Source organism: Polypterus senegalus, chromosome 17 (assembly GCF_016835505.1).
Source record: "Polypterus senegalus isolate Bchr_013 chromosome 17, ASM1683550v1, whole genome shotgun sequence".
Taxonomy (NCBI): Eukaryota; Metazoa; Chordata; class Cladistia; order Polypteriformes; family Polypteridae; genus Polypterus; species Polypterus senegalus.
This window is the reverse complement of record NC_053170.1, coordinates 28,818,358-28,843,541: the sequence shown is the minus strand read 5'-3', so window position 1 is coordinate 28,843,541 and position 25,184 is coordinate 28,818,358. Positions and strand designations below refer to the sequence as shown.

General features: G+C 36.3%; 2 protein-coding genes across 4 annotated transcripts in view; both read right to left on the bottom strand.

Annotated features, from left to right (window-relative positions):
* LOC120517998 overlaps nucleotides 1-7,557 on the bottom strand; it is a 35,196-nt gene extending 27,639 nt beyond the window's left edge. For both annotated transcript variants that reach the window (XM_039740544.1, XM_039740543.1), the window contains exon 1: nucleotides 7,477-7,557. In XM_039740544.1, coding sequence (XP_039596478.1) covers nucleotides 7,477-7,531 — 55 coding nt within the window. In that variant the 5' untranslated portion in view covers nucleotides 7,532-7,557. The remainder of the gene's footprint in view (nucleotides 1-7,476) is intronic.
* Nucleotides 7,558-12,922: 5,365 nt separating this feature from the next.
* Nucleotides 12,923-25,184, bottom strand: part of sdc3 (syndecan 3) — a 227,227-nt gene continuing 214,965 nt past the window's right edge. Inside the window, exons 5-6 of one of the 2 annotated variants that reach the window (XM_039740051.1) lie at nucleotides 23,762-23,815; nucleotides 12,923-19,763 (exon numbers count right to left, since the gene is read on the bottom strand). In XM_039740051.1, the coding sequence (XP_039595985.1) occupies nucleotides 19,597-19,763; nucleotides 23,762-23,815 (221 nt within the window). In that variant the 3' untranslated portion in view covers nucleotides 12,923-19,596. The remainder of the gene's footprint in view (nucleotides 19,764-23,761; nucleotides 23,816-25,184) is intronic. The other variant, XM_039740052.1, reaches the window with a different exon arrangement.

Genomic DNA, 25,184 nt, shown 5'->3' with positions numbered 1-25,184 from the left:
TCGCTCATTGTCTATCTGGTAAATGGCTCAGATCCATCAAGACTCAAGGCTACTGTGTTTCTCAGACATAGTTACTTGCAAGATTCATTAACTTAACACTTTCATCTTAGAGTTTTCTGAATTAAAACTGATGAGTGTTTAACTTGTCTGTTTCCGGGCTGTTGGGATGTGATGAATACTGTTGTCCTAATGTTGTAATTTTGTATAAGTAAAAAATTAGAACAGATTTTCAAAGGACATGTCTGAGATGGGGACTAAAAACTCTGCATGTTTAGAAGGAGTTCATCATTACCCTTTAAGTTTCTCCTGCCTTCTCCCAGGGAACTCTAATCACTGGGACCCAATTCTCTAGCTATTGCCACTCACCACTTTTTCACAGGTTCTCTAAAGATGATGAGCTCAGATTCAGAGAAGTGTGCTTTAATTCTTTAACACCTGCAAGATCTTACTTATCTACAACTACAAACCACTACTCCTTTCTAAACATATTGCTGACTTTCTTAGTACCTTAACTGATGATTGTTGGGTGGAGTGCATGGGGGGATAAGAGGCACGCAATGGTTCTTTGACCAACCTACTACCAGCGTGTAGCACTAGTAGTGATATAGTCTCCTGCACCAGAGTACTGATCAACTACAACTGATGAAGCCATTTGCTTGTTCTGGGTAATGGTCTCCGACAAAGATGTGCTATCATGGTTTTGACGGTTCTGTTAATTTTTTTCCCATACTTGATAATCCCTCAAGTTTACCTAATGCCCATGTTTAAGTTTAAAATGTTTTGGAACCTCCAGCCCACAACCAATCAATAAGTTAGTAATCCAGATCTTCATTTAACTGAACCAAATGGTCCAATTCACTTATAAAACACCACAATACATATCATAAAATTAGTAGCAATAATTGTCGGCCATAAAATAAAAAACAAAAAAAAAAAAAGAAACAAACAATCACAGAATACAGACAGAGAGGTAAGGAGCATGCTGCGTGCTCCCGGTCTGGAGTTTACATGTTTTCCTCATGTCCATGTGGGTTTCTTCCAGGTGGTCTGCTCTCCTGTCACAGTCCAAAGACATGCAAGTTAGGTGAAATGGTGTTGCTAAATTGTCTCTAATGTGTCTGTGGGTTCACCCAGCAATGGACTGACACACTGCTGAAGTGATGTTCCTGCCTTGCACCCAGTGATTGCTGGGATAGGCTCCAGCTGCCCAACAACCCTGCCCTGGATAAAGCAGGTTAGGAAAATGGATGGATGATTACGGACATTAGTGTCAAGCTCAGGTATAAAATCAGCTTGCCTGAAAAATTTTCATGATGCCTTTAAAACCCTGATTGTGTTTGCTATATGACTGTAATGAAACCAAAACTCCAAATATATATTACTTTACTGTAAGGTTTATATAGCACTGCACACCTACTTTCCAGGTCTTTCAGATATTGTTCCATAAAAGTCAATGGTTTTATTAATATATTCAAATCTTGACTTTTATCTCTCCAAGGACTATTAGCTTTTGAAATGCAGTAGCAGCATTCCCCAGTTGAAAACATAGGACCTTGAAATGGAACTGTCCCTTGGAAGTGATGACTTAAGTCTTCACCACACTGTTGTTCCCCATTTTCAGTTATCAATATATGACTTATATGTCCAAGGAGCTGAAAATTGAAGGAACTTGCAAGAACACAAGACACTGGGTCTGCAATGTGGCAGATCTTGGCATTTCTTCCCAATAGTCCACACAAGAGAATCATCAAGATCATGGCTGCAGCCTTTGGAAATTTGTGTACCAAATGATGATCTCTTCTTTCATCGGTTATGTATATTTGCTAATGATTGGCCTCTGCAGTATGCAAGCTTGATAGACATACTGAAGCACTTGAAGTTGCTCATATCTGTCCGATTATTTCCATTGCACTTTTCTTTAAGGTTCGCACCTCAGGCCAACATTGAAAGAGCAGTTATATCTTTTTTGGCTGCTGGAAGAGACTAGTGTCAATTACCTTGTACTTGTCAGTGTGTACCCTGATGTCCACTCTCAGTAACAGAGATATGGCAAGAATGGAGTCTTCCAGAATGTATTTCACTAGATTTTGTATTCTGCAATTCTGCTTATAGAGAAATATGGTCACTCCTATAGCTTATGTGCAAGCAGAATGGCAAGGTCCTTCTTTTTTTGGAGTTTCTTAGAACTACCAGCCACAACGGTCCACAGACTCCATTGCTTTCATGTAAACATAGAATCCAAGTCAAAGATCAACTGTAGTATCATCACTGTGCCGTATTGGGACAGTTAAAGCAGAGAGGATTCTGCCCAAAACTGCTTTGGTCTTTCTTGTAGCTCCTCTCTTCGTTGGATGGTCAGAGCTTCTTAGAATTTTCCATAAAAGGCTTTCATAAAACCTTGCATTCCTGCTGCTAGTCTCAGACTGCATGCACTGAGGAAGCATTTAACTAGCTTCTCTTTCACCGTTTCAGATTTCCATTTTGGACACATAATGAAGATGCTTGTTCTTTCACTTATCTGCCTTGTAGTTTGTTGAGAGAAATGCCTCCAAGAAGACCTTCTTGAACTGAGACCAGTCTGCCACAGGCTTCTCAGAGGCAAACCACGAGTTCTGACAGGAAGTAAGCAGAGAAGTGATGGGTTTTCTATGACTCAAGAGGTTTAATGTCAATACTAACAGTGTCTTTTTAACAAACTTCAGATATTCTGTTTTTGAGAGTCAAATGCTTTAGAAAACCCAGCCTAAAAAAGTACAGACTAATGTGAGCTGATCACAACTAACGGTTTTATCCAATGTAGATATCTGCAGTCTAGAAGCTATTCAGGTTAATCCTGTTTAAGACTTTCTCCCTGTACTGGCCCCACCTTATCAGTCAAAATGCAATCTTTAGATCCAGGACCAGTATTTTTGTGTTAAAATATTCTTTAGAAACAGGGTTTGAAGATAACCCTGATTCCTTCTTCTCAAAAAAAATGTACCTGCTTCTGAGTTTTCACACACTAGGGCAGGTCAGCTATGGGGTGTTATGTTTCCATAACGTCAATGTCTGTTCTATAATGAGATGCTGTGCATGGTGATGCAATAACTTGGAAATAACTATATTAGTACAGAAACATTACACATATTGCCGTTTGATTTCTCTTTTCTCCTTGTCAACAATAATTGAACCTGGGATTTAAATGGTTATTAATAATGGCACTGAAAACAGAAAAAGATTCAGATGATATATTAAAAGAAAAATAGATATCAAAACTGAACATTATTTCACTTATGAATGAATGCAGTGATTACATGTTATATGTAAGAAACACATACAAAAGCTGTTTCACATTAATTGATAGATAGATAGATAAACAGTTCTAAAACACAGAGGTTTATGTAATAGTCAGTAATGGAAATAGATAGAATTTTAAGAATTTCCAATCATATCCCAAATAAGGAAGGAGTTCCTCAATGTCCATATAGACCTCAGTTAGCTAACTATTTGCTGATTGCTCACATGGAAATGTGTTGTATCGTTCAGCAACTCCAAATTGTTGTGTAGTCACAGAATCCTTTACCTCATTCTCTGCAGTGATTCAGGAGTCCTCTTGAAATTTGTTTTGAAATCACCAGATTCCTTGCTAATAACTTATAATATCAACTGTTTACTCCTTCTTGTGTGTTTTGGGGGCATCAAGTACTGGCAAATAAGAGCAGAGTAAGATGGAAATGACGTTTATGATTGAAGTACAAAAAGCCAATGTTTTTGCAAATGTCTACTAACTCAAGTCACCTGTATTGGTTAAGATGTTTGATTACAGTAAGAATTCCACTTGCAAAAGTAGCATTGGATGAGGATGTACTTCATATTCAAAATGGCCACCATCGTGATTTTGTTATTATATTTCTCAGCCTTGTCAAGCTCAAGCTGATCTAACACAACTCAGCCCAACCAGCAGTGTAGCAGACCAGCGGTAAAATGCTTAATTGTTCAGGAGGCATCACATTTAGCTCCGACCCTAGATACAATATATACAATGGCTGCCACATTTGCTTGTAGCAATTTTTTCGTCTCACAAAGTGCTTTAAAGAATATTATTTTCTTTTAACACTTTCACTTATGGTCTAAATTGAAGAAGATTCCTTTCCCAGTTTCACATAAAGTGACATAACTATAAAATGTGTTTGTATTTACCGGAATACAGATATATTGTTTAATGAACAATCCAAACTAGAATCCTACAATCAATTCTGACTGAGAGGGACAGTTTCATTTGTCAATAATTATTTACAAGAATAACAAGAGTATAATATAATATGCAATGCATAATATAGTAAGACCATTAACCCAAAAAATGATGTTCATACTGCGAGATGTACCAAAATGTAGGTTACTTTTGTCACTAGGCAGTAGTTGGGGTGTTTTTCATCATGTATCCTTTGAACATGTAGTTTTGTTGTTGCAGAAAATGTGAATGACTTGCACCCAAGAGTGCATCAATGTGGCACAAGTGCAGCAACCACTCGCCAGTGGACCGGGTCAGTTTAATGCTGTAGGATAAAAGGGAAACCTCCAAGGGGTACAACCAGCAAAATAAAAGCCACAGTCCAGTTTCTTTTTGTTTATTTCAATGGATTACTAATACCTTTGTTTAATGAGCCTGAAGGCAACATTTTAAAATCTCTAAAACTAAATACATATGATAATGGAAGAAAAAAAGAAAAACATGCAAAAAATGATGAAACCATCATGGAGCCTATATATTGTGCATGATCCTTTAAATATGCTTGAGAGTCTAAGTAAAGAGAAAATGTTGGGAAGTACTATATGCACATAAACGAATGTTGCATTTAACACTTAATAGTACTTGGGTCACTAAGTAAATTCCCCAGGATGATAAATGTCGGCCCCAAACCAAAATTTCACTGAGTAAGCAACAACGTGCAGAGCAACTTTGCATACCCGTGTCAAGTGCCAAAAATTCCTCTTGGGAGTATTTTCCCATAAAGAGTAGGTGAAGTCACAAAAATAAAGTTAACCAATCGGGTGGGGGGCAGGGGGTTAGGAAGTATCGGACCAAAACACAGCCAACAGTCATCACCTGCACAAATGGGGAATCTGTGCAGAGTCTGGCAGAGAAAGGTTCAACAATGTGGATTTGCATCCCAAACAAACACACACAAAAATAAATAATTAGCTTTACAGATTAGATTGGTGTACTGCATAGCCTCTCCATAAGCACCATTAACAATACAACTTTGTAAAACTCACTTGCAGACAAGTTCCAGAAGTGCTGCCACACACTCCTCTTCCATACTCTACTCATCTACTCCCACTGCCATGTTTTCAATCGGACATTCTTGAATCTGCCATTTACTATGCAATTTCACTCCACAAAGATCATTTTGTAAACGGTAACATTAATTCCAGTACACTTGCCTACTTCCTTGGACTGTTACATAAATTTAATTTATAAATGTACACTTAAAAATCTCTTCAAAAAGTGTAGTTTCTACCCTCATAGCACTAAAATTAAAGAACACGGAGACAACTGTTTAAGATCCCACTCTTATCTAGTTTAGAGAAACTAATAAAAATCATGATATTAACATTTATTAAAACGCATTTAAATTCTCTGTAAGCACTGCAATGTTGTTTAAATAACACATATATAATTTGAAAATCTACCCATTCACATTCTGTTTTTATTAAACTGCAGGTCAAAAGGACTGAGAGCACACTGGGGATAGGGATGGAGAAAATGATAAAAGCTACAGCCATATGGCGCATTTATTTCAATGGTGCATATAAACGCTTCATTGTGTCTAAATCCCAGTTTACAATGGAAAAGACAATTAACTTTATCCAGCATGGTGCATGTTTGGGTGCCCATCCTTTTCAAAGAGGGTTGGAGTAGCTGCAAGTGTTCATTACAGTAGCCAGTTCCTATTTCAACGTCAACTAAACACAGTTATTTCAATAGTTTTACCCTTTAATCATGTCAATTCAAAAATTCTCATTAAAATGTATTCACACTGTATGAATTTAAAGATCTTGCTAAAGATCAAACAAGGTTATATATCAATGAAATAGCTGCTCCTCCATCTCCTAGCACTGTGTGCACCTGGGTGAGCTCTTTGTTAAATGGTGGCTGTTTAATTAAAGGAGCAAAATGCATGAAAAGAAGTGAATTGTAAAGATGAGAATGAAGACAAGTGTAACCTATTAAAATGCATAATGCAAACACAAAACACAAATTGTGAAGCCATTCTGTCTACAGAATAAGAGCAGAAAAATGTCAGATAATCAAATACGTTTCAATAGTACATGCTGGTACTGATTAAGTGCTAACCACTTTGGCTACTTGTGTGTCATAAATGTAAATTATAAAAACCCCAACAGTGTTAAAAACATTTGTGTGAACAGCAGCAAACAACGAGTTAAATCACCAAACCATTTCAGACGAACTAAAGAGCAAAATATCAAACAGGTAAAATTATAAAAACTTATTCAAACTTTTTAAATTCCTACAAATTGAATAAATCATATAAGCCCTGGCATGAAACAAGAAAGCAGTTAATCAAGTTTGCCTAATTGAAATAAAAGCCCAAGGTGGGGTCTATGGGACCTGAAGTTTAAGTGGGGTTCAGGAAGTGAATCGATAATCTGGTCAGCCTAGTCCGGTTTTCAAGTTCCATAACTCCTGCAGATCCGTGTTTATAGTGTTATTGTGACGAAGAAATGTATTCGAATATACTGTACATAGGCAGTGAGTGGACATATGTGCCTTTACAGGATAATACTGTTAACGTTTACAGGGTGGTCCACATCTAATTATGCAGATCCAGATCGTCTGGATGACTTTGATTTATGTGGAGACGATTCCAGTTCGGCGCGAAGACGATTCTTCATGTCGTCAGTTCGCACACCTCTCAATGGTCGGGTGATTTTCTATGTAATAAACTTATAAAGTGATAGCGTAATGAAAATTGCATAACTTGATCTGGACCACCCTATATAATGTCTGCGCCATTACAATATCTCACCGGAGTTAATTATACAAAAATACGCGTATTATTTACAAATTATTATACGCAAATATATAATAAACATTTACTAAACACGAAAATTAAGAGTAACGCTCTTAAAAAAACACCGACTGCAGAATTCTCGCCGAATTTCATTAACTCGCAATGGATTAAAACAAAGCAAATGAACAATATTCTTAAATTGCACACAATAATTGAAAAAACAACATTTTAATATGCCTCCATTTAAAAGCAGGTAGAACAGAAAGAGAACACGTAAATTATCCCGGCTAATTATGTATTTTAAACTATGGCCATATTCGAAAAGATTGATGGGTTATTATCGGATTAAAAACAAGGATAAATTGGCCTCATTTTAAAACACTGATAAAGCGAAATGGGCTTCTATATTAACTTAATGCAATAATTACATGGAGTAAAACAATAAGGTTTCATGTCTTACCGAAATTGGCCGGCTCGTCGGCATTTTCACTAGGCTCTACATCGCTGGAGTCCATTGCCGTAACTTTTTAGGAGGTCCTTTAACAACTTTATTTTTCTCTCTTCTATCTGGAGAATGTACCTGTTACAAGTCGTGGGATAATCCACCGAAAGGTGGGATGAGGGAAAGGGGCCACTGATCTGTCTTAATTTTTCAACGAACAATTTAGAAAATGTGAATTATCATATGGACCGACGACGCGCGCGAGAAAAACGTGGCACGCTTTTACTTTTTTGGGGAGGGCGGCTTAAAAGTTGGTAAAAAGAATACAGGAGATGGAAAGGTGGTGTCTTCCAATTTGGGGGTCACCTGCAACCCCAGGCGCACCTGCAGCGCATCAGGCGAAGGCGCGAGCGGGAACGCGTGAGGTGTGTCGTGTGCAGTGCTACGAGTGGACGCCATTCGCGCTTTGCAACCGTGACTGCACGTTAGGTAGGTAGCTCCGCTTAAGAGTTGTAACGAGAAATGGAAAGAAAAAAACAAAACGATAGTGTTGTGTCCTAAATGCAGTCAGGAAGAGGTACGTAAAATGTTCATGAACGACAAAAAAAAAAGTCCTTTTGTGAAGGTTGCAATCTGCGGTTAGAGAACGCGGCCATGCCTTTCTCAGGGTACATAAGATGATTAGGAAGTATATTCGGAGGTAGTGCAGGTTTACTTTGCTTTTAATACATGAACCAGAAAAAAATCTTTATCATTTGTGGTTTATTTAAAAAGGTAGTGTGGAAATGCCAGACGGTTGGGTTTTTATTAAGCCATAAACTATGCAAATAAGTTCAAAGTAATTTAATACTTAAGTTGTATAGAATGTGGCAACATATGTAATTTGAATTCTCAAACGATTTTGTTTAACTTGTACTTTTTACGGTTTGTGAAAATGACAGGAATCAGAATTTCAGAGCATCTGGATTTTATAGCTTTTAATGCACGCTCCCAGCAACTCCCAAATGCCAAGATCTCTGTCAGATCGGGTAAATCACTGGCTTGTTTTTTTTCTATACTGTATAGGAGCAGTTCAGTTAATATAACATCTCTGTAAAGCTTGGCTAAATATAAATAACACCAACCAAGTCAGTATGCAACCTTGTGTTGGTGGTCAGTGACCAGCTATACTTCACTGATCACATTGCAAACTGCCTTTTGCTCATGCAGATTTACACATTATAGCATCCACAAGATCAGCCCCTTACCAGATATGGAGTATACAGAACAACATTTGGCTCAGACACTAGGCTTGTCACGTCTGAAATACTGCAACACTTTACTGGCAGTGGTATCTGCATGTGCTACTAAGCCACTGTAGGTGATTCAAAATGCAGTAACAGATCTTAGGTTCAGTGAGCCATGATAGGTGTCTGTCACTCCTCTTTTCAGGTCACTACACTGGCCCCATGTTGTAAGATGCATGAAGTTTAATTTAATCAATAAGTCAACATCCATGTATATGGAGGCACTCATGAAGTCCTACGCTCCTCCCCGCCCGCTCGGGTCTACTAATATAAGGTTTCGGGTGATACTAACTCCACGTGGCATCAAGTCTCAATCAAGCCTCTTCATGTGTAGCCCTTGGAATGAGCAGCCCACCTCCATCGGAACTGCTGACCCCATCACTTTGTTCAAAAAGTGTTTGAAGTTTCACTTTTGTGAATATCCTTCTAATTAAGAATGGTTTTGATGCAAGGTTTTTGTAGCTCAAGGGGTCTTATTGTGTTGCTCAGTTTGCTTTAGAGCTCTTCACTTGTGATGGTCAGTTTTGTACCCTTGTCCTGCAACACTTGATTCAAAACTGCCCCCCAGGACTAATGTTAATTTGATTATGTTGACCTCATCTGTAAGTCATTTTTGGAAAAAAGCACCTGCTAGGTGAATAAATGTAAACATTCCAACATTTCTTTGTACGTACTTTAAAACATCTTGACAAACAGACCTTATTAAGAAAAAAATATAAACTTGGAATCTTAATGAGTTTTAAAATAATTTGAAAAATATGGAAAAAATTGCAAATGTGCATGTAGGCACACGACTTTTAGAAATTTAAAGATGAACAAAATCAACAGGTTTCTTTTATTGTAGTTGAGGGACTCTTTCTAAACAAAACTTTAATAGCAAAGGTTAATCTCAGATGAAGGCACAGATTTCAAAGAAAACCTACAGATGCCATGTCACTTTAACACTAAGGCTGCTCAGTCCTCATTTCGCCACTAATGGTGCGGCTACTAGCTATTAAATACAAGGGCTCGCTTTTGTAAGGTAATGTAAAATGTCCTTTCTTGTTTTGTGATCATGGTGCAATTGTGGGCCCCATGACAGCTGATGAACCCTAAAGCACTACTGCCTGGATTGTTATTTTGGTAGCGTCACTCGTGGTTTATGAAGATTCTGCTGTCCAACATGCATCTTAATGGCAGAACAGGTGGAGGGAGATGGACATTATTTCAGCGTCTGTGGTCCTGGAAGAAGGTTGCTGCAGAACAGTGACCTCCAGTTGTAGTGGCCACCTGTTTTCACCAGATCAAGGTTATTGACCCATTAAGATCGCATAGCTGCTGTTCGTGCACCAGCCACCCAATGTTATAAAATGTCACAGATAGGCACCTCATCAAGGCTTTATTTAATATATTTGTTTTGCTAAGAACAGTCTCTACAAATCTTGTTTTTCTCATTTTCAATAGTTTGCTTTTATAAGGATACAGTTAAAAATATGATTACCCATCTATTTCTTGAGTCCAATTTGAAATTTCTTTTGTCTTTGTCAGCTGAAGGTTATCCTAAAATGTTCCAGGATTAATGAAGAAATCAGATCTGGACTAGATGTCTGCATTTTAAAGGGCACGCACATGCATATACTTGGCCAATTTACAGACACCAGTTCATTTAATACATATGTACATTTAAAATAGCCAGAAGAAATAGTGAATACGTGGTGAACATGCAGACTTCACAGAGACAGTGAGCAGACTGGCAACCAAAGCCAGAATTCAGTCATTCTTTTTGTGAACTTGTTTGTTCTAGAGGGTTGAAGGCTGTCCCAATAAAATTTGGCACCAGGCACAAATCCCAGGACAGGAAGTAAGTCTGTCAAAGGAAGCAGCAATCTCAAACCAGACCACCAGTGTCGCCAGTCAACGTAACATGTGTCTCCTAGGGTGTGGGAGGAAATCGGATTGTCCATCTAATTATATACATAAATACTGTCACTATCCGATTTGGACCGGAAACCTGATTTGGACATCGCACATGCAGCAAAGGTACGTGATTTCTGTTGATGTTTTACAATATTCTTTTATGATGTGTTCTGTTGAGATTTTCTGCACAGTGCTTTTGTCAATAAATTAGACTTTGAAACATTCTCCTACATTGCGTGTTTTTGTATTATGGGTGTTGAATTCTTACCAATGTGTCATGTGCCAGGCTTATAAATAACAACCTACACCATACATACACATACATACTTATCGATATCGATACAAAAAGGGTTGGTTTTAATATTTTCCCTACTAATAAAAAACTCCATCAGATACAGATAATACTTTCTCCTTTAGATTGCATTTGAAGGGTAAATATTAATTTATTTGATTTTTCTATGTAATTGGCTATGACTGATGTTCCTTTATTTGGCCATGGTGTCAAATATTTTGAGAATATATTTTTACTGGGGTTGAAAAATACTATGTAACAACATTATTACTAAATTATTTGGAATGCCGAATTTTTTTTTTTATTGCAAGTTAATTTCTTTTAATATTGTGATTTTATTCAATTTTTAAACCTACATCATTCAAATGACTCGTATGTAATTGTTTTTTTTTTAATAAAGTAACTAGTTTGATTCTCTATCAAAGGAGTGAATCTAGAACTAAACAAATATTTTTTTTTCTATTTAAAAAGCAAATACAAGTATATCATTAAAGACACACCCTGAACAGTCAACACACAAATTAAAAGATGCAGAGTGCCACATCTGTTAAGACATTCTCATCATCTACTGAGTGACAGATAATCAGTCTCGTTCAGTTATGAAGACACACAAACCAAACTACTACTTTATTGTCATAAAACAATTTCCAAATGTTACCTCATGTACAAAGAAATTTATATGAACAGCATTACAATTATATTATTAAAATAATTAATTTTGCTATAACTTAAAAATGATCTCACTCAAGCATTGTCCAAAGTGGCAAATGCCATAAAACAGATTAGCGAAAGATCTAGCCTGATGGGCTAAAGGGCCCTTAGCTGCCTCGAAAGCTTGCATTTGTAATCTATTTAGTTAGCCAATAAAAGGTGTCATTTCACCCTACTTTCTCCTGTATCAATCTATGGCTAACACAGTACAACACTCTACTGCTAGTAAATTTACAGTCTTTTATTCTTAAATTTGTAGTATCTATTTATTTTAAAGAGGTAAACAGCTCTTATAAAGCCATCCATCCATCCATTTTCCAACCCGCTGAATCCGAGCACCGGGTCACGGGGGTCTGCTGGAGCCAATCCTAGCCAACACAGGGCACAAGGCAGGAACCAATCCCGGGCAGGGTGCCAAACCACCGCAGCTCTTATAAAGCATTGACGCTCTATGTTAGAGAATGATCAATAATATAACTCAAGGACTTTAAGGACTGCATGAAACTGTACTGAAAATTGCCAAAATTGCTTACTTGGCTTTTCTGATTTAAAAGTAAAGTTTGTCTATTTCAATATTGAGATACAAACGTATGAAAAGTACACATTCTGTGTCATGGGTGTGTTACATAAGGCTGACTTTATTCAAGTTATTTCACAATTATTACCCTTTTTGTCAGTTAGAACTAACTAATGTAAAGGGATTTTTCAAGTGTTTGATACCAATCTGTGGCACTAAAGTGTTGGCTGACATGTGTGAATAAGAATGACACCATTGCAAAGAAATTACACAATTGAATAATCACAGGTTGTGCAAAGATAATATTAAAAGATTTTTTTATTAAAAAAGTCAAAACAAAAAAGAAAAACAGACCATGCCTACATTTTTTATATGTTTAACTTTAGATCCAAAACATTGGATCTGTTAGGAATACAGTATGAACCTGTGTGCTTTAAGACAATGTATTGTTTTTCACATAATATGTATATTTGTCAATTTGCAACATTCTTCCCCATCTTCCTCACCTCCTCCTTTTCTCTTCCCTAATTTAATGTATGTACTGTAGATCAATTGGCAGGTGGCATTCCTTTAATCACATAGTTGGGCAAATATTTGCATCTGAATAAATGACCATTTCTGTCCGTTAGTTCAAGTTTTTGTTATGATATGTGTTAATGCTTCTCAGTCAGACATATTTCAAGGAAGCAGTTAACTATAGGGGACTTTTTTATATCAGTACACGAACAAATTCAAGACCTGTGTATCTTTTTCCTTAAACTGTATATGATGGTGAGAAATGTGTCACAGAGAAAGGCTAAAAAACATTCAGTTGGCAATGTGCATTTATTACACCATGCTTTCTTAAATGTAGTTGTGGGTGTAAAAGCATTAAAAAGTTGTAAAAGTGAAATAAACACTTAAAGGTGACAACATACATATTTCTTGTAAGAAATTATTCTAGTTGCTATTTATTAATTTGCTGCAAGTATTCTTAAAAATCTGACTCTGCCAAACTTTTCTGTTTTTGAATTGGCAGATAATACCGGAAAAACATGACTTCGTAATAGATGGTGAAAATAAAACATATTTGGCTATATTTACTGTAACTTAAGTTGAGCCTCGATGTGACCTACCTTCCAGGTTTGCAAATGAGCATCTTTATTTATTAGTGCAGTTTGTGTTTTCATATCATTTCACACCCCACTTACTTTAAAACAGTGTATTTATTGTGCTTTTAAACAAAACCCAGCAGTTCTTTATCCATCTATCTACTTTTCATTTTCTAAACAGTAACTGTAGGGAGGTGAAACCTATTGGGCAGGAAACCCGAGAAACCCATATAAACACGAGGAGATTGTGTAAACATTGTGAGTGGGCCTGAAGTATAGCCCAGGTACCTAGTATTAAAAAAAACACAGTACTAGTCACTGTGCCACCAGGATACCTGAATCTTAATAAGTTACAACAAAAATCCTGCAATAACTTAAGACTGTACTTCTAAAATTTCCACCTGTTAAACAAAAAAATCATTAACTAATGAGACGATACCAGGGAAGTGGAAAAAACTGTACTAAAGAAAATGAGAAATGCTTAAAACGTTTATATGCTACTGTCTTTCATTCAGTACTTCCTGTGTTTTCCTATACATAAGTAATTCTTGTTTAAAAGATAGAAAATTCAGAACAAGATTCCCAATTAGTCTGTATTCCCTGTCGTAAATAACAGAACAACAAAATGTTTATCAGAACAAATTAAGAAAAATGAATGGCCTTAAGTATTATTGTAAAAAGGGCAGGGAGATTATTTTAAAAATATAAAAACTGCGTAGAATAATAAGCATTTAAAGCCATAATTACAGGCTATATTTATAAATATGTCTGTCATTTGTTGGGAATTGAATCCCACAACTTTAGATTAAAGCACCTGCAAAAACTACTGAAGAAAGATTTGCTGTTGGATCTTGACTGATGATATCCGATGTCCATCCGATAACTTATTTTCCAGGAGTGAATTCTAGGAAGCCTTAGCCAAAACCTGTTGTGGCCGCAGCAGGTGCAGTTGGCCCATCACAGAGCACCATCACTCTTTTTTAATACTGGGTCAATTTCAGTAACCAATCTGTTCCTGGATGCATGAGGAAACCTGTATGGGAGGAGAACATGAAAACACCCACAATTCAACCTTCCCTGATATGACAGCTCTAGGAGGCCTCAATCTGAAATTTAGAATTGTCTCTGGTATTATATTCATGAGTCAAGTGATTGTTTTAGAAGTCTATAAATTACCTTTCACTCGTTTAGAAATTAGGAACATTAAATTTAAGCCTTTTTTTGCCTGGTTTAGGTATATTTTTACATCTAGAATATTTTTTATTTATTCTTTATCTATAATAACATAATACAGTATATTTTTTTCATTCATATTTTACATATTTTGAGATGATGTTTAGCTCTTATGTTAACCTGTCTTGAAACTTTGATAGCTAACAGACTATTCATCATGGTTTATCAAACAATTTGTGCCAAGCCATTTGTTTTCAATATCCTTGGATGCTGGGCTATTAAACGCTTGCACTTTTAGGTATTTTAAAGGCTGTCCTTGCTGCTGAACACATTTTCTACCCTTTTTCTGTATGTTGCATTGCTTCATGAAACATGGTTATTTAATATCTATTTAAATATCAATGTTATTTTTATGTAAGGCAAGTACTAAAAATGAAGGAAGCTGAGCCACTGAGGTCCTTTCCATTGTTCTTCTCTAGGCCACTAGCAGAAGCTAAAGTTGGATAAACAGAACAAAAAAAACATGCTAAATTCAGTCCAAAAACAATTAGGTGATGTTTAAAACAAATTAAGCTTAGAGTGCAACTGTTAAAACATTATATCTGCATTTATCATGTGTTTATGTAATTAATTGCCAGTGTGCAGCTCACCATTGTTTTTATGCAAAGAAAAATAATTTATGGTATTGAACTGTGGTATAACCTGCATCTTAGCTAATTCTCACAATATACCTGAGGCAATTAAATACATCTTTTCAAGGTATAACCATACCTCATAATTTTTTTGAGCCTATAATTAAACCTGTCTATTAGAGTTGTAGTTTTCCAGATATTTAAGAAAGTTATTGTAAATTATAAAGATACTCTTGTTTTCGACAGACGTTCTAGAACTGAATTTAGGTAGGCGAAGGGTTTTTAATCAATGCTGCCTCAAAGATCTGAGGACCTGGGTTTGATCCTTAGATGGCCACTATGATGCTGGCATGTTGTTTGTGTTTGCAGGACCTCTCTCCTGGCACTCTGGCTTTGCTGCCCAGGTTTCATACTCTACAGTGGCTGCTTGAGTGTTAGTACAACTTGCGATGGACTCGAGTCCCATCTATTTTTACTGTGTGGTATGTGCTCAATCACGCTGGGTTAGTGTATCTGTAACAGCCTACTGGAAAAGCAGATGACAAAAGTAAAAGGTGAGTTTTAAAGATTAATTATCTTTTGACAAAAAATAAAGTGGTTCTCCTAAAGTCAGACTCAAGCTTACCAACTGATCCTTCTCTATTTTTTATCTTTTTTTTTTCTCTCCTGTGATAGGCATTGGAAAGAAGAAGCAGCTGCTACTACTGTAACTGAAGAGTATTCCACTCATTTGTCCTCCTAACCATTTTCTGCAACTGTTTATCCTGTAGAGGGTCATACAATATTTGACAAAGAGTACTAATTTTGTAGCTGAAACATTACTGATTAACATTCACATAATCACCTGCATTATTCAGTTTAATAAGAAAAGCACATATTTGAATGTTCTCCCTATATGAATAAGTTCTGACATGAATATACTGTACAGAAGCAGAAGTGTTCATTTTTTGCCTCAGGAGTTGTTTTTTTTTTATTATTCCTATTTTATGGGAAATATGAATATGTACAGCAAGTGGGAACGAAATGAAAAAAAAATAACATGGGAGTAAAAAAGTGATAGTTGTTCAACATGCAATTTCCATATTTTTCAAACCGCTGAAATATTGTACTCCAAAGGCAATGTGGGAGATCCTTTGGTATTCTGCAGCAATAATGTCTTTTATTTTTTAGAAGAACTTTGATGGGAAAAAATAGCATACATTCATGGGCCTCAAAGAGCTGTATGGGATATTTGCCATAAAAATAGTACTTTTTTCCTCTTATAACTTAAACATAAAACAAGATGGGAGACAATATTATTCTGAAACATCAATTCATAATGGAATTGTCAAAATAAAAACAGAATGCACAAAGGGAGAACAGAATTAGTTATGTATAGGAAGTGGATATCTGTATTTTAAATTGCATGAATGTTAAATGTCTATCATTAAGAATAATTTTAATATTTAAAATTTAACCCTAGAAATATTACAAAAGAAAAGAGGAGAAAAACTTATCTGTAAATGCTTGTAACAATGTTTCAAATACAGTAGGCCCGCACGTAAAACATTTTTTGAGTAGTTTTAAGGTTACATGGTTTGCCCTGTTTACCACCCATGTGGGGAAGAAGGCACATCTTTCTTAATGCATTTTTTTAAAGTCTTACTCTTATATTACTTTAAGATTGATTTTTCATTTAAAATGTACCAAATGTATCCCAGGTTAGCTAGCTCTGTAATATACAGTATACTGTAAACACCGTGCAACAGAACTGAGCTGGGTAGCATAATTCTACAGGTTAATTTGGCTGGGTTATAGGTTTGAATCTAGGAGGAAAGAGACTTACAAAAGAAACTGACTGTAATATGAATTATTCATTTAGAATTCATTCTATCATGTGTATTTATTGTTGGTTTAAGAGGTAGCCCTGCTTTTAAAGAATTTTAGGATTATGCAGCACCTCCTAAAAGTTAACTGCAATGTCACATGCGGGCCCTACTGCATATGAAATAAAATGTTTTGCTTCCCAATCAATAAATACTTTAAAAAGTTTGTGTGTTTCCCTTCAAGAATGTATACAGTATTAGTAAATATGGGAGAGATACAGTAGCAGCATACACATTTGGCCCTCTTTGCATTTTTTAATATATAATTTAAAAGTGTAAATGCTGCACAAAATTTTAAACCCATTATCCCAACCCTACTACCCCACCCCCACCCCATCTACACATTACAAGACATTGGAACAACACAGCTCTTTTTGTTCTATAACAGATCTCTCAACATTTCCCAGCCAGTTAGAATCAAACCCATCACAGCGAACATTTACACAGAGAGAGAGAGTGAGTAACATTCACCTAAATAAATTGGAGACTTACGCGTCTGTACTTAGAGCTCCATGTCTACATTCATTGTGCACTAAAGTAAAATATATAAGCATGGGTATCATTGTGAATGGTAGACACCTTTGTTTCATTATTCTTGATTTTTTTATATGTATAAATAAATTGATTAAACCTGAGGCTACATACATGACTGACTACATAATCAAATTTAAAGTTGTGTTCCAAAATGTAAATTTCTGGTTTAAAAAAAATCTATTTTAGTTATTTGTATATGTTGCAGGCTACTCAGGTGAGTTTTCAGTTAACGTCTCTTTTCATTTTGTCCACTTATGGTTCTCATAGAGATACTTTTTCTGATGAAAAGAGATTTGTTGTTGTTTTTTATTTCTATCCAGAGCAAATATCTTATGTTTTCTGATATCAGTTATGCTAAGCTATGATGTTGCTCTGAGTATAAATGCACACTAATTTATAGTTTAAGTACTCTGTACCTGAGAGACTACTAAAAAAGGCAGGGGTCAGTAAAGCACAAACAAAGTGTTGGTTTGCTTTCATTCATTTCAAAAAACATCATATGCAGGCAGTATGTATAATGAATAACCTAAGAGGGAGTTAGAAAATACCCTGGCTTAAACCCGTAAGGAGAGGCTGGTCCATCTTGAAGCACACACATACACACCCTTACTTTGGGAGGATACCTAGAAGGGAGACAGGTAAAAATGGAAACTCAACAGAGACAGTAGAAAACCTAATAACTGAAACCAGATATACGGAACCACTATGGATATGTGACCAATTTCTTCCTTTCATATGGTTGCTGGGAGACAAAGGCAAACCCGGCACTACTTGGTGCAGAAAGGAACTGGCCCCGGCTTGGACAACAAACAGTCCATTAAAAGGCACAGTAACTCTCACACCCATACTCACAGATATTAAGTTAATTAAAAATACCAGTTAACCTGGCATGCATGTAATTGTGATGCTGACAGAAACACACAGAACATGCAAACTCCACACCCAGTGACTGGGCAGTTTTGCAAACTGTACCACCCTGTATTAAATATTGTATCCATCCATCCATCTATTTTCTGAACCTGATTTTTCTATCACATGGTCTTCAGAAGTTAGACACAATTCAAGCACCTTTAAGAAAGAAAGAAAAAACCTGGATGTGACACACTTTCTTTGCTGTACACACCTATACTCCCTCATGTCTGACCAATCTAGAGGTGCCAATTCACCTATCCTTTATATCTTGGGGCTGTAGGAGGAAAGCAGAGTATCCAGCAACTGCTGTGCCATTGAACTTACTATATCGTATTATTCATTCATTTGTTTCTTGAACTGTTTTTTTTTTTGACTAAAGAATGGCCATATATTATTTCAGTGGCTTCAGATTCAAGACAGGAACCAACTGTGCATGGGAGGTCAGCCTATTGCAGTTATAATAAACAGCATTAGAAAAAAGTTAAAATCGAAGAAAAATGTCAGCTATAAAGTCTTCATGACTTTACAAGTTATTCCAAACAAAAAACAAGACAGGCTAGGTAGGATTGACTGTTCTATGGCACTGGTAGTAAAACTGAGGGGTCAAAGCTTAAAACAAGTGGGTATTATCATGTGTCAAAAATGACAATACAGAACTTGGCTAGAGTAGATACTAAATGTTTGTATGTGGATAAGTAGTGACATATTCCATCTATTGTGACATACTGATTTTTACATCTAGAAAGGTTTCAAAGTGCTCTGTGATTATTTCTAAATTTTGTATCCTTAGCATGAATGTGCATGCTGCCTCAAATTTTACAGTATCTTTTTTTTTTTTTTGGAGGACTGCCTCACCACATGTGAAAGATTTGCTATACCAAGTAAAATGTTAATATACCAGTCAGTATCTGCAAAATAATTGAGCTCTATCGCAGTCTCCAACATGACTATGATTCTCCTCTTCTTTTCTATGCAAGTTACAGAAGAATGATGAGCTGGCAAGCTTTTAACACACAGCCAGAAAAGCAAAATAAAAAAGCCTCCCTCTTTTAAGTCGTCTCAGTGCTGGGAAGATGATTGAAATTGTGCTGGAAAAGGTTTTGAGTTTCCTTTTTTGTTTTGTTTTAGAGTTAGTTTTTTTCATTTGTTCATTGTTTTAATTTAAAAGAAAGATCTCTCGTATTCACAGTCCATTGAGCGGGTAGGCACTCTGGTCACATGGGCTTCCATTATGCATAGAACTCCTCCTGCTTGTCTGGCTTTTGGTAAGTGACCGTTGCCTGCTTGGGCTCTTCTAGGGTATAGCTTCCCTCATCCTTCTTCTTCATACGATAAATAAGGAGCATTACCAGGAAAGCTGCAAAAAGAGCACCAACCACTCCTCCCACAATTACAGCTGTGAAAAGAGAGAGGAAAAGTGAAGAAGAATAATGAGAAACACAAATTGCAACATGTGTAATTTAGGATTTTCAGAATAGCATATCATCATACAAATAATAGGTCTGCCCCATCCATTTACTAAACACATATAATCCAATTTTTGGGGACTGTTCTTTGTAGAAGAGGATATTCAGGGTGCAACAATTAACACTACCTAACACACTAGTTTATTGCAAGGCATTCATATAGAACATGAACATTTATACAAGTTTAGCCAGTTCAGAAGAGCAAATCAACCTATTTGTCATGTTTCTGGGCTAAGAGATGAAAGTGGGTTAACTTGAGAATAAGCCGGCCATAGTCACTCTGACAGAAACAGTCACACCCAATAGTAGAATTATGTGATTATAAAGATTATACATTTTATACTACATTCTGTCATAGCTCAAAAAAGAAAAATGATACACGAGAAATAAACTACAATAACAAGGTACAGACTATCAAAACACTCCCAGCTGTTTGTGAGCCTCTTCAAACTTGTACATTAAGAGTATTGCTGAAATTTTCTTCTTAAGCAAACAATTTTTTCTAGCACTTAACACTCCTAAAATAATATACTTGCACAATACCCATTCTAGTAATGATTTATTTAGTATGTTATAATTTGTGTTTAGGAGAAGCAGTGAGAGCTTCAAGGGTAGAAACAGTTCAGGATTACAGACTGCAAAAAAGAGGACATGCAGGTTCTAAAAAGCATTCATGCTGAAGCAGAGCAGATGAGAAACACCAGTATATTGATTGTTCCCTATATGTTTTATGGTGCAGTGCACAGATTGCTTATTTTCATGTAAAGAGGCTACTGTGATTGTGCAGATTTGAAACATAAATTAAGAAATTTGCTATGTAGCTTGTTGATGACAGCCATGAGTTTATTAAAGATAATATTCTTCACTGTGTGTAATCTTGAACCTTCCAGTTGAAGTTGGATTCAAGTATTTGTACAGTGATACAATTTTCATAGTTTTGACTCTGTGAGCCACCGCAACGTATTTGAAATGAAGCAGTCAAGATGTGATTGTAGACTTGCAGTTTTAATTCATGGCATTTAACAAAAAATTGTATGAGCCATTTAGTCCTTTGCTGCAGCTGTCTTCAGTTGCTGCTTGTTTGTTGACTTTCTGCCTTTAGTTTTGTCTTCAGTAAGTGAAATGCATGTTCAATTGGGTTGATGTCAGTTGATTGAGTTGGTCATTGAAGAATATTTCACTTCTTTGCATTGAAAAGCTTTGGGGTTTGCTATCACAGTATGTTTTGGCTCATTGTCCATCTATAACATGAAGTGTTGTCCTGTCAGTACAGCCCTGTACACTTCAGAATTCATCCTGCAATAAACACCACCACCATGTTTCACAAATGATGTGGTATGCTACAGATCACAAGCTGTTCCTTCTCTTCTCCATACTCATCTACATCCATCAGTCTGGTACATATTGATATTAATTGCATTTGTCCAAAGAAAACTGTTCCAAAACTGGACTTTTTTTTATAAATATCTACTTGGCAAAGTCTAATCTGGCCTTTCTATGCTTGAGGATTACAAATGGTTTGCACCAAGTAAACTCTGTCTTTACTTTCATGAAGTTTTCTCTTGATTGTAGCCTTTGGCAATGATAGGCCTACCTCCCACAGACTGTTTCTGGTTTGGCAAAATGTTATGAAGGTGTTCTTCTTCATCAAAGAAAGAATACCACAAGTATCCAGTGCAGTGGCTATGGAATAGTTTATCAGTCAATTGCCCAAATACTTTAGAGCCCCTGAAAATGGGGAGACCATGTATAAAAATGTCTGTCATTCCTAAATGGCTCATACAATATTTCTGACAAACCGTTTGAATTAGTGCTGAAAGCCTAAACTTCAATCATGTAATTATTTCTTCATTTCAGATCCTTTGTGGTAGCATATACAGCCAGAATTATGGAAATTGTGTCACTGTCCAAATACTTATGGAGCTAACTGTATCTTAATTGGAGAAAAAGTCATAAAGGGCCTTTAAAATGCCTCCAATAACAGCTGATCTGACCCTACAGTTTTTGTTTGTCTTCTTGCAGGTTCAGTGGTTGCTGGACTAGTAGCCATTTTTCAGGTTAGTTTTAGAAAGTCTCTTTAGTGTTTTAGAGCAAGACAGTAATCTATACCATAATGTGTACTAAAGGATAACATAAAGTGCAAGACAGCTTGTGTGTGACAGTATATCCATGGTGTATAGTCATGCTGTTGAACAGATGAAAAATCCTTGAGTGTAATTGTGGCTACATCATGACATCCACTGTTCTTCAGCTGTTCTAGATTGTTCCCTGGAACGCATTATTGTCTCCATAAGTATATCAAGTGGTGATCATCCATAAGAAATAAGTGAAATTTATTTCTGAAGATGACCCAGTGCCGGTTCACACCATTTGTACTTCCTTGAACCCAGCCTCTGTTCAGATGCAGCCAGTGACTAATATAATGTAAGATCTCACCGTAGACCTGAGTCTTTACATCTCAATATAGGCAAGACACCTCCTCCGGTGGAAATATTGACATGGTGCTGTAACATCCTTTCACACATTAAGCTTGGTGTACATGTTTAATTCAGACAGATTTTATGGGCTGCACCAACAGTACACCCATTCCAAGATTAAACCCTGTCCAGTCATGATCTTTAGTATAACAAGTTTGCTACTTTACAATAGCCATGAGATTAACAGATCAGTTGGCTCTGCTTATCTACCATGTAATTTTCATGTAAACCAGACAACTGATTCAGGGTACAATTCTGTTTTGTTACTGAGTGTATGTCTTAGTACATGAAGCAAGTTACCATGTAGTAAAGCTGGATGTGGTTCCTTGTTACCACCTTATATCTTCTAGGATATTTCATGTGAATAGGAGGTGGAGGTTGGAGGTGATTGGCGTATTTTTTTCAAAATTCTTTTGTTTAGGCAACTAAGCTACCAATGTGAAAATTAAACAGTGGAAGCAAAATGGAGTTTGGGCTATTTTAGAGTTATCTAACAGACTTAGAAATCAGCTTGATATCCCTGTGTTAGACACCAGCTGAATTTTTAAAAAATATTTTTTGATGTTTTCTCTTTTGCATTTGTGCTTTGCTTACAAACATCAGAGACTAAGAAATACAGTATCAGCACATGTGTTTTCCATTCAAATTGTGTACAGCTAATTTGCAAAAGCATAGTCTGCCATATGGCTTGGTCCTTGGAAAAGAAAGTACAATCACATTCTAGAGAAGTGTTTCCCAATCACCTGGTCAGGATCCATTTTCTTTATAATGGTGGTGGGTCGTGGATTGGGTTTCAGTGAGTTGCCTAAATGATGGTCATTGCTGCATGATATATTTCAGCTCACATCTCAGATGCGCTCAGTTCACCAACGTTTTGGACACACACCACGCTTTCTGTCAGCTGAAACCCCTCGCCTCCACTGGGATGATCATTTTTGATCGCCAAGTCTGATAACTGCCTTTTGATTTACCAAGTGGTAAATGCTCTGATGATCATCTTCAATCTACTAAGGAGGACCAAAGTGGGTCACAAAGACACTTACATGTGACAAAGTGGGTCATGACACCAAAAAGGTTGAGAAACATTGTTTTAGACAACAGTAATTGAATATTTTTTATGGCTGAATCAATTATATATGAACTTGAGTATGAATGAAAGTTACTAAGGTTGTAACAGAAGGAAAGAGTGTTGGTTATACAATAATAGAATGCATCAAATTACCTCTAATTTCAAGTAATTGTTAAATTATTTAGTTATTAATATTTGAAATTTCACCACTTTCCAAGTAAGGGTCAGAATGAATAGTAGAATGAAGGATGTTTTGGCCTCATCTGCTTTGTTTCTGCATAAGAATCCATAGGAGCACTACATTTGGGACGGGGATGGACTCTGTCTTATAAAAAGAGTAGCTATCTAGCTCCAAGCCTAGCTTTCCAGCTCTTTTTTTTACCAATCAACAGGAAATCTGCGAAGATGATGCCCAACATTCCTCCCACAACTATAGCTGAGAGAGAAAGAGAAAGAAAGAGGAGATTCAGTTAAAATAGGGCCTGAGTGGGAACAGCTAACCTCCTGAGCAAAATGCTAAGAAAAGAACCAATACTGTACACTTTACATGTACAACATGTACAGTGGTTAAACACATTTTAACTTCTGTTTTTTAATTTATGTTTATCAAGTCATCAATGTTTAACCACTTTTTCCATTGTAACATCTTGGGGGTACCATACACCTATTATGACAAATTTCAAAATATGGAAAGATTGAATCCTGCAAGTGACACCATAGTGTATCATAGAAGAAACATCACACACACTCTCTTATACTAAGACACTTTAGAGATACCAGTTAAACTTGAATTGGAGGTGGTAAGAAGGCACAGCACTCTGAAAGAAATTAAGCACTGTTGGCCTCATCTAAAGACAAGCAGAAAATGTGTATGTCAAAAAGACAGCAATTGTCAGTATAAAGACTATCAAATCAAAGTCTTTGGAGCTGGGTGGATTTCTTATTATTTAGTCCTATAACATCATATAAGTCCTTAATCTTTCATGAAAATGAAGCTCAAACACAGATGAAACCATACCTTTGAACCTGGGGTGCTGGCTGCGCCGAAGTTACCTAAACAGTGATGCCTTTCTTGAAGCATAAAACAGTTTGAAATTGTATTGCTTCCTTCAAAAGCACTGTATCCCAACGGTAGTCTTGGGACTCCCTCCACATGCTGGTATTTGTTCAAACCAATTGATTAATTAGGGTCATAGCTTTAACTGAATTTCTGTCTTCATAAAGTGTTTCTGTTTCCTGGTTTCTACTTTTTTAAAATTTGTAGATTTTTTAAAGAATTTACCGAAAGTTGTGTGCCTCACTCATTGCAACAGATTTTGATGAGCGTATGGTTAATTTCTGGTTAACCTCTCCTGTTTCTTTCTGATAAGTCTGTCATCAATGCAGCTGTTGGATCATGAGCACATGGATATGAATGTAATTCAGTAAGTTCCTCCATTTAGAAGATATTTCAATTTGCACCAGCACTTGTTGTTGTTAATTGCTGTTTTCATGGAAATTGGGTACAGTAGAAGGAATTACGAGGAGACTTAATAAAAAAGCAGAATATTGGAATGAATAGAAACTAAAGAGTCCTACTTGAGTAAATGTACTGTAGAACAGAAAAACAGTGACTTGTCTCTTTGTATTCCTGTTTTTGTGTAGACGGGGTGTGTTTCAACAATACCAGTCAGCATTGCTTTGAAGTTTAATTGCACACTGATATTTACTGCTGACTCAGAAGAATGAGAGCAGAAATAAACCAATAAATTGCATAAACAGAGAAAATGAAAGTCAGGGTCCTTATTTATGCTTTGGTTGGAATA